The 10,818-nt window shown below is 38.7% G+C and overlaps 1 protein-coding gene across 1 annotated transcript in view; it reads right to left on the bottom strand.

Moving 5' to 3' along the window:
* Positions 1 to 3,070: 3,070 nt before the first annotated feature.
* LOC140238211 (uncharacterized) overlaps positions 3,071 to 10,818 on the bottom strand; it is a 74,306-nt gene continuing 66,558 nt past the window's right edge. The window contains exons 7-11 of the mRNA XM_072318148.1: positions 9,659 to 9,947; positions 5,241 to 5,406; positions 4,534 to 4,744; positions 3,765 to 3,948; positions 3,071 to 3,461 (exon numbers count right to left, since the gene is read on the bottom strand). Coding sequence (XP_072174249.1) covers positions 3,071 to 3,461; positions 3,765 to 3,948; positions 4,534 to 4,744; positions 5,241 to 5,406; positions 9,659 to 9,947 — 1,241 coding nt within the window. The remainder of the gene's footprint in view (positions 3,462 to 3,764; positions 3,949 to 4,533; positions 4,745 to 5,240; positions 5,407 to 9,658; positions 9,948 to 10,818) is intronic.

Raw genomic sequence — 10,818 nt, forward strand, 5'->3', positions numbered from 1 at the left:
TATAAGGGTAAGTGGGGGTCATATGAGCTTGGCTGGTGTTGACGGAAACATTCAAAAACCGTCCATAATTACCTGAGATAACTTAGATGACCCGCAAGTCAGCATGTCCCCATTTTCATTTGAGAAAAAAAAAAGTTTAAAAAAAGAGTGAAATGCACACCAATGCTTCTTCCTCGCTCACAGAAAAAACAGTTGCCGTATATTGCACTATTTCAACTATGTGTGTATAATCTAAGCCAGTCCAGTTCACTTCAAGTCAAGGTCATTAATCTTTACAATTAGATTACAGAAAAGACCAAACTTAATAGAAATTTGTTTACAAAATTTCTATACTAAATTTCCTTTATTGACATAAAATCATTAAGTATTAGTTGCATCCTGAGTTTCAAATTGCAGCTATCACAGTTTTGTAGTAACCTAGGAACGATTATCTTACATGTGAATGGGGTTATCGAACAAAACACATTCATTTTTGTGCGCAAACAAATATGAAAGTTGTGAGGTAAAGACACCTCCTCCAACTCGCGTTTTGGTTGCTCCAATTAGAACGATGTCGTTAATGCATATAAAAACGTTCGAAATCCATATATTGCTTATTTCATGTTTCAATAGCTGTGAAATTCTCTATTATATTCGTCTGAATTTGTTCTACTAACTACATGCACTATAAGATATGATTATGTTGTGTAGCAATGGCGCTATAAAAATGATTTTCTTTGTGAAATCAAGGCAATCTGTAAACTTTAGAAATGGAGAAACCCACTTGAATGAAAACGCTTGCAGTTTTCAGATCCCTCTAACAACAAGAACAACAAAAGAAGAAACTTTTGTTGTCAGCACAGTAGGAGATAAAAAGGTAGAGAATAAAAAAGAAATATTTTGGGTCTGTTGATTCGTGTATCGTGCCTCTGTGCCATCGTATCGAAAAATCCACTGACGTGCAATTTACGCGATGGCTTTATAATAGTGAACAACGACAATTCCATGAAGATATGCAATATTGAATTTAGAATTGTACAGGAAGAACTTATCCTGTCGAGGTACGAATTAATATTTGTTTTTATACCAAACAAGACCCTCGTCCAATGGGCGGTCCAGCCATTGGACTACCTGGCTAAATCATTGTAAAAGATACAATGTGGATTGTTATAATCTTTTTAATTGAGCTAAATTGTTTTGGTGCATATCATTATCCTTTCATTTCATTTCATTTATGAAGTTTTCACACAAATTATTCAACGTTGTATTTGTAAGACACGTCCATGACAAGGAAAAGTAACACATAATTTGTAAATTCAGGGTGTGAGAAGGCAAAAATATGGACTATGACCCTCTCTATGCTCTGAAATCGGGGATCAAGGCTAATAATGTTGACATGGGATCAATAAACCCTAATAGTGTTATCACGTGCACCGACATAATGACTACTATTTCTGCGTAATTAGAAAACCAACACAGATAATTTGAGGTCAAGTGTTCCAATTTTAATCTCCTCTCCTTCTCCCCTTCCGTGTATAGTTCTGCTTAGCAGTACCCATCTGAACTTTAATCTGCCTGCTACGCTATTTTCTTTCTTTTTTTTTGGGGGGGGGGGGGGTGGGGGTTTAACATCAATAATTTTTTTTCTTGGCTAGTTCCATACCCTGATTTCTTTGAAGATGTTGCCCTACTTTTCTGCGTTATACCCCAATTCCACAGAAAGTTTCTCTCTTTGGTCACTCATCGGGAGCAAAGTTTATCGCTTCCGGCTACCCATCGAAATGTATCGAACCAATGTCCGAGGAATCCCACTTGTCTTGGTCGACTATTAGGTCAGTGCATGTCTGACATGTCGGGCTGTGATCCAATGAGGAAAGATCGTCAGATATAGTTCGACACATGTCTGGCACTCGCCTATAATAGTCGACAAACCAAGTCGGAATCATCAGACTGCTATAAGTGACCTATGAAAAAAAAAATCACTCCGGAACAGGGTATTAGCAGGGAGGTGACTCACCTCCCTGGTATTAGCGAGTGACTTCAAAATGGTTACACATACCTGGCTCATACAACTGAGAAATCAGGACTTGCCGCAGGCTGGCAAGAGATTTCACAATTAAGAACACACAAGCGAATGCATAGTATTGTGCAACAGTCCTTATTGTCGTATTATTCACACAGGCCTGTTACTCCGCGACTTGATCCGACAACGTACCACAAGTAATGCGACAACGTACCACAAGTAATGCACATGTCGCTAATATTTACGAACGAATAATTGCTACCATCTTCACCAAATTGTGCCCAACGCAATATCTAAAACATGACATGAAAAAAAAATGTTACAAATCTATCTAGACACGATGGTCTTATACAAGAGGGGAAAGGAAATTACTACTCAAACTTAGTAAAGAGAGAGAGAGAGAGAGAGAGAGAGAGAGAGAACGTTGCATGTCATGATTTGAAAAGCGATGTCATGTGCTTTTTTATTCCGGTCGCTCGTACCGTGAGCAGGCTGCACAAGTGCTTTATAAAGCATGAAAGTTACTCGTAAATTACCGCTATGGTGATACATAGTCAAATATTGGTGAGTTTAACATAGAATGACAGCAAACACAGATACAACAAAAACCCTCCACAATCACATAAAGGTTATCACAATGATGATTACATCCACTTGATCAAGTTGTGTTTTTTTACTCAGGCCACAGTACAAACTTCTCTAATTCACAAAGTTTAAGACACTTCGACATAATTTTTGAAGTTTCCGATATGAGCTACGCATTCTTCATGCTATTTCATCCGCGGAACTCCTATACATTGTAGTTTGAGACACAGCATGTCATGTTGTTTGAGAAATTGTAGATTCTGCTCCACGGATAGAATCTTTTTCAAGTTACCAACAACCACGCCTCGGTTCTCTCTCCGGAATAATGCACCGTCTATTCAGAGAGGTTTCAGCAGGATCGAAGTTGGCAGAAAAAAAAAATCTACAACCACGTTATATGTCAGTCTTTGTGGAATACCAAGCGCGCCTGTGAGTGACCTGTGATGGTGTTGTTTGTCTGTTTGTCCGTTTGTTGTCTCTTCTTCAGTCAGTAGTCGCGCTCACTGTCGGCACCTGTTGGTTCCTCCGCTGTGGCCCTGCATCCTCCCCACCTGTCTCTGGTCCTACACGCGTGTGCATGCGGTTTTCCTTGAATCGAATGACGATATCGCGCACCTCCGTTACCACGGGAACGACGATGATGAAGATGCCGGCCACGAAGGCCCACGTCTCGGCGAAGTAGATCCAGCCCCTGAACTGGCCTTTGGTGAGGATGCCGAAGGCGCTCATGACGGCCGGCCAGATGATAACGATGCCGCCAGTCAGGCAACAGCCCAGGATGAGTGCCGTCATGTTCGCCTGTCGGAACTCTGTCAACATTTGGACCAGCGACGGTCGGTTGTACACCAACTTAACCTCGGATACACCGAACTCTCTGTAGTTTAACAGAAAATATACAGGAATCTCTCAAATCGATGAATATCAAGTTCATTCTTTGGCTTCTTTTTCTATTGGTATATATCTCTTTGGCTTTTTTCTTTCTCGACGATGTGTTTTGTTGTTGCAAGAGATACTTGTTTCGACAATTTTAACGACCTAAATTTCCGTTTTGTACAGAAATGGTCTGTCGATGAAAAGCGATTGGATTGTGCCCAGAAAAACAAATGTACCATCCACAAAATCAGTAAAATGAAAGTGGGAGGGGGTTCGTAAAGTGAAATTGCGCATTCTTTCTTACTTGACATATAGTTCGGGCCACGGAGAGAGTGGGTTGTCGATATCGCGCGTCTTCTCCCAGATCTCGGCCTTCTGCTCTTCGGAGACATTCCTGTTGGTGACGAGACTGATGAAGATGCAGAGTAGGGCGCCCGAGAAGATCGACCCGAGGTTTCCGATCAGCATACTCACCGAGAAATACTCCCCTACCCACGTCAAGATGAAACAAAAGAGAAGGGGGGGGGGGGTGGGGAGAGAAGAATAAGAAATGACAACAACAAAACTATCCGTGGAGATATTCATAAATACGATATATTGTTTTCACGCTAAACTCCAATATCAGTGAGAGATTTGATTTTCTGCAAAAGATAAAAACATCTATGTCTTCATTTCAAAGTGTACATCATCTTGATTATCGTTATCATTATTATTTGTGTGTGTGTGTTTGTGTGTGTGTGTGTGTGTGTGTGAGGGTGTGTATGGGTGTGCGTGTGGGTGTGTGCAAAACTTTTGACGCACAGCTGAGGGTCATAGGCTCTCAACACACTGGGGATGAAAAGTTGGTATTTAACCATCGATATCCATGATCCAACATAGATGACAAAACAATGTCATGACCCGCAGTGGTGACAGGAAATTAGGGAATAGCCATTAAACGCAAGTAATAAAAGATTTCCGAAATTGAATCGTAGAATAAAGCGGGGACTAACGTGTCGATTAAAGTGTCGTAACAGCGTAACAATGGTCATACACATGAGATTGGTATAAAAGCAGCGAATTGAATGACTTACATGAACTGTCAAGGAACGTGGCGAACGACACGCCCCTATTGAGCACTGACGAGGCAACGAACCACGTGATCAGACCGCATATTACACCGGTGATGGCGCCCGTCATCATAGCGACGCCTGTCAGTTTGGTCCAGAACATACTCAGCACAATGGGCACGACGGACGAACCGATCAGGATACCCATGAAGTTATACACCACGTTTAGATTCAGCTTTACACAAGAGAGACAGCCGAGAAATATTGTGAGTTAAAAGGTACTACCAGTTTTACAAAATGTTCAGGGGGACTAGTCGTCGTATGCTAAGGTAGGCATGCACATCCTTGGTCAAAACAGGTCCAATAAAAAAAAACAAACAAACAAAAAAACAAAAAAAAAAAAAACCGAACTGAAAAAGAAATTCGTTTTCGAGTACAATGCTTGTCAACTAATGACTGTTTGTTTGTCACATTTTCCATCTGACATGATGGCTGGATATCCCATACTCAGTTGCACTAGCTCGTCTCCCATGGGGTCTACTTGTATTATATACGATGTTACTATATATCAGAGAGGCAATCTTTATGGCTACGATATGTTTAGTGTTGTGCACCTACAGTAGATTTCTACCAGCGTTAATAAAAAATAGAAACTGTTGTACAATGCAGGTCTGAATCTTTCCATTATTTCTTCTTCTCGTTATAGATGATAATAATTGTTGTATGTATACCTGCAGGTAGTCGAATATGAGAGTGAGAGGCACGAAGGAGATCGAGACCCAGACCAAGCCCCAGTCCCTCTTGTCCAACAGCAGCTCCAGGTAGGTCCTGTAGGTGCCGTGGGTGGGACACTTGAAGTTGGGTTTTAGCGCCCTCTTTGTCTGCTCTGCTCGAGCCCTGCGTCATCGAGAACGGGGGCGTGAAAAATATTAAGGACATATTATTCATTCTTCCATCCTTTGTTGCGTGCGTTGGGAGGGAAGGGGGGGGGGGAGAAGTAGTCGAAAGGAGGCATTTCCCCCCAATCGTTACCTCGTCCCTTTTTCCCTTTCCTTTTCATTTTCAAAAAGGCTATTCATATTTGGTTTATAGCCTCGCACTACATGCAAAAGTGATACATAATTTATCTACAGTCAGTAACCATAGCATTGATACTCCATCATGGTAATTATCTCCGTCTCCCTGATTATGCTTTTGTAAATTTGATTGCTCATTATGATTATCTTACGGTTGTTATGGCAACAGGGGTCATAGCCCTGAAAGAGAAGAAAAGTATCGCTAATGCGTGAAAAAAAAAAATACTGAAAAGAAGGTCGAAGGTCTTCCGGTGTTCAAATTGCTTGATTCTGTTGAAGTAACTCTCCTCTGTACGCCTCTCTACTCAAATGGAGCAATGAGAAATATTTAGCGTGCAACGAAATAATTCAACGATGTAATATGACGGCAGTTCACGTGCCGAGGCTTGGTTGATTGTCACAAAAGGAGTTATCATTAAAATCGTTGTGTTACTATACATCATGTTTGTATTTTTTTGTGTGTGTAATTGTTAACAAGGTAGTAAGAATTTTTGATGTAATATTTATTTCCGAGAAGTATGAAATGAATTGAAATTGAAATTGAAATGAAAAGATAAACTGAACCATTGGAATTTGGAATTATATTGATCAATGCAAAGCGTTATGTGCCCATTGCGAACAAAGTCATAAAACATATAGTGATCAGTAATGGCGCGCGAATGACTCAGACATGCTTGCAGAGAAAGCTTAGCGTAATCAATGTTGGTAATGGTCTTCGTCATATCATTATGTTAAAAAAAGGATCCCGACAGAGTCATGTAAGATCAAGGTGACATGAACTCTTGTTTGGTATTCCCTTCACAATTGTTCTTTTTTGTTTCCCCCTTTTTACTGGAAAATATACAGCTGAGTAATCATCCTGTCCCCTTACCCATAATTCATCGTTGGTGGGAGGATTGTAAAAAATGCGTATCTCACGTCTGGCACGCGCACATTGCTCAAACAACCGTGTAATTTCTGGGTATGATGTCAAGCATTATACGGCGGTGGAATAACATTTGATGCATCATGTACCATCCTGTCATCACGCAAACATCGCCGATTGATAAAATGTCGGGATCGGGGTGACATAATCAAAACAGTTTTCCATGCCAACCGCATGGCATGCATTATTTTTGTGGTGCCCTCTGTACTGACGTCTTCCGTTGATTTTTTTTTTCTTTTTTTTTTTGCATCTGGGCAAATGGAAAGATCGGAATTTCAATCACAAGAGGTCCACCACTTCTCTTCTTCTTCTTCTTCTTCTTCTTCTTCTTCTTCTTCTTCTTCTTCTTCTTCTTCTTCTTCTTCTTCTTCTTCTTCTTCTTCCTTTTCTTTTTGGTTGTGGCCTACATACATCAAGTAACCGTAATCGAAAACAAGTAACAGCCAAAAAGGGCATATCTCTATGTCATTTGTGCATATAGATATTGTTTTCCTCCGACTATTCTCTTCAACGAAAAAAAAACAACAACAACAACAACAACAACTGTTGTTTACGATATCTTCTTTTAATCGCGTCATGAATCTTACATTGCTGGCAACCACATAATCATTACCATAATACCATCAGGCAGATATGTCGTTATGATAGACACAATTAATGCAACGTAAAATTGTCACCAGTGTTAGCCTACTGAAGCTCTTCCTTATTTCCTACCTGAGATGGAATGAAGAAATAATTATGATACATTTGATTTTTAAGCGATGCTGCAAAACATCCCAGTTTAATCGACATAATTCCGCGGAATGAATTACGGCTCACAGGGCACTTCATGATTGACGAAAAACCGCAGTTCCTCATGAGATTCCACTACCCTTAATGTGACGTATACAGAAAAGTTAATCAGCTATAGTTCCATTTTGTGCTGTCAAAAAAGTCGTTATCCTCTGCTGATTACGCATTTGATGATTACCATCTCGTGTTTGAGGTAGGCCTATCAATCCCCATGACTGCATTCATAATATGCTTCGATACCGTTCAATAGCACCAACCAGACTTTAAACAAAAGCAAAAACATGAAAACAAACACTGCAATCGCAATAACCATCAATCATGCACTGCCTCTTATCTCTTAACATGTATTAAATATATATCATTTGTTTTGCTTATGAAACCGTATTCTCTGCTACCGAAGAAAGTGAAATGTCCATGTTCTTTTCGAAAAATGAAATAAAATTTAAACTGAATTGAACTGAATTGAATTGAATTGAATTGAATTGAATTGAATTGAATTGAATGCTGTCACGCCCTCTGAATCCGACATTAGCAACTCCGCACTCTATTTCGTCTCCTTCTCTCTGCCTCTTTCTCACTTTCCATCCAGAGCTTATGACGGCAGGCAACAAATGACTTCATAGCTCTATATGTCACTTTTTGTGTTCTGCTGAACACAACCTTGTAATAGTTTTGATGCAATAACAGTTAAGTGTACATTTAAGTAGGCCCTTTATGTAATCATGTCCTATATATTTTGGAAACAAAATTTAATGATAGCTTGGTCACAATTATTGTTTGCTATTTAGTATAGCTTTCTTTTTCTTTCATTTCTTAATCATACAGGCATACACCGCTTCACTTATTTGGTACCATTAAATCACCTGATCTGAACTTCTATCCGTTCTTGGTTTCTTTTTCACAAACACTGACTATCCGGGTATTACAGCCACACAAGCTTGCTTTCATGTAGGTCCCATCATACTTCTCTTTGTGCAACCCCACTTCGATTTCGACCAGTTATCATTATAATTACTATGTTATCATCATATAATAATATATGTATTTTTTTATAATGTTGACAAGGTAAAAAAAAAGAACTTGTGCTGTTATTTTTGATGTATTTTTGATATACGAGAAGTATGAAAATAAACTGAAATTGAAATTGAATGCTCGTATTTTCATATATAACATACATGATCAATTGTATACACCACCATAATGTATATTTTGTGTGTCTATAATGGATGCATAAATTGTGGGCTTTGAAATAGTATGCTGAAAATGGGACATAAAATAAGATAATTAAGAATGGATGGAGCGTGAAAGCCATGATAACAAGGAATTTTGTATGCATGGATGATATGGAAAGTGATACAGAAAAATTGTGTATAACAGAAAAGAGATTCACGTATAGATATATATACATTCTTCACGTTTCCTAGTAATCCATTCATAGTCTTGTAAAGATACCACATTCTATTTTTGTGTAATGTATCGCAGATTATGCATTTTGTGTTTCATTTTACACCTTGTATCTTGTTTTGAAGATTTTCTTTTCCTTTCAAATAGATTACACAAAATACTTATTGTGTTGATACATCCGGTTGATACATTCAGAATTTTGAAAGAAGCGCATATAAATAGATAAATAGATAAACACAAGAAGAGGAATGAGGAATACATTTAGAATATCTTTTTCTTATACTTCACGTATGCACACACATACATGTATACAGGCCTAATGCCACACACACAAATAAACACACACACAGCATGGCAGAATGTGTTGCCATGTGTGTAAGATGGCGCCTCGTAGTCAACACTGATCTAAGTTATGTGAAGTAAATGTATATCTTGATTTCTCATAGGCCAATCGCTTTGAAGCCACCGCCATCGAACTTACAAGTTAAGATTTGCTTAAAATTATGGTTGGCCGTTTGTTTCTCTTTTCAGTTTTATCTAGTGATGTGAGAATCAATTTCAAATTGTTATCAAAATTTACATAAAAATTCTTTTGTCCCTCATTCTATTTTGTTGTTAATCAATTTTTCATTTTTTCATTTCATTTATTTCTTCCATCTCCAACAGAACTTGTAAATACATTTTCCTTCCACATAAAATATAAGTATATATATATATATATATTATATATATATTACAAAATATGATTAATGGAATTTATGGATATACAAATGATAGGGTGAAAATAGGATGATAATTAATGCCTGTATGAAAAAAAAAATCCTAAATTTCCATTCTTATACGAAATTTCGAATATTATTGAAGTCACACACACTATGCCATAATTCTAATTTGATCTTAAAATTCAAGATCGACTTCAATTCTTTGTGAAACACCCACTATGGGTACTCACCTATCGTCCGCGTGACAGCTGCCACAGTTGGTCATGCTCTGGCAGTCACACTGGTCTCTCAGCGACGCCATCCTACCGCGGGACTTGCCGCACAGGATGCAGGCGTTGCTGTCGGTCATCCGCCGGAACGGCTTCAGGTGGATCTGGTAGCAGTCGTAGACGAGGATGGACGTGATCGCCATGACCTCCGCCGACCCCGTGGTCGTCACAGCCATGAGGATGAGGAGCACCATGAGGATCTCGCCGCTCGTCCCGAGCAGCTCGTGGGCAACTCTCGGCGAGACAAGACCTGGAATGCCGAAAATTTTACATTTTCTTAAAGGACAAGTCCACCTTCATAGACATGTGGATTGAGTTAATGCAGCAATATTAGTAAAACACATCAGTGAAAGTTTGCGGGAAAATGGGACAATCCGTTCAAAAGTTATGAATTTTTAAAGTATCTGTGCAGTCACTTCTGGATGAGAAGACTACTACAATGTATGATGTCACATAAGAACGATATAAGGAAAATGTATAGAGAATTTCACAAGATTGTACTTTTTGAAAAAAAAAAGTGCATATTTCCTGGACTTGTCACTGACGTATGTTAAGGGTAATATTATTCCACCTGCCTTCTGAAAGAACCAAATGAAGTGTCCTTTTATTATGCGAGAAAAGTGAAAATATGTTGAATTTTCTTTATATTTTCTTTATGTCGTTGTCCAGTCGTTGTACACATGTGACATCATACACTGTAGTAGTCTTTCACCCAACAGTGACTGAGCAGAAACTTCAAAAATTCATAACTTTTGAACGTATTGTCCGATTTTCCTCAAACTCTCACTGATGTGCTCTATTAATATTGCTGCATTCACTCAATCCACATGTCTATGAAGGTGGACTTATCCTTTAATAGAAATTCGTGCTGTATATGGCAATCCAATCATTGCACAGTCAACAAGTAGGCCTGAACGAAACATGACTGCTTTGCGCATTGATTGTGAGCTTGATCAAATACATGCTGGTAACAATTAAACAAAATACATTTTCTGTTAGGAAATGGTTCTGCTTGATCATGAATATATTATATCACATCATAGTATATCCGTGTATATAAAGGGAAAGGAAATATTGCCAAAATTCATGTTTAGCAATTATTACCACGTGTCACTTTAATG

Source organism: Diadema setosum, chromosome 14 (assembly GCF_964275005.1).
Source record: "Diadema setosum chromosome 14, eeDiaSeto1, whole genome shotgun sequence".
Lineage (NCBI taxonomy): Eukaryota > Metazoa > Echinodermata > Echinoidea > Diadematoida > Diadematidae > Diadema > Diadema setosum.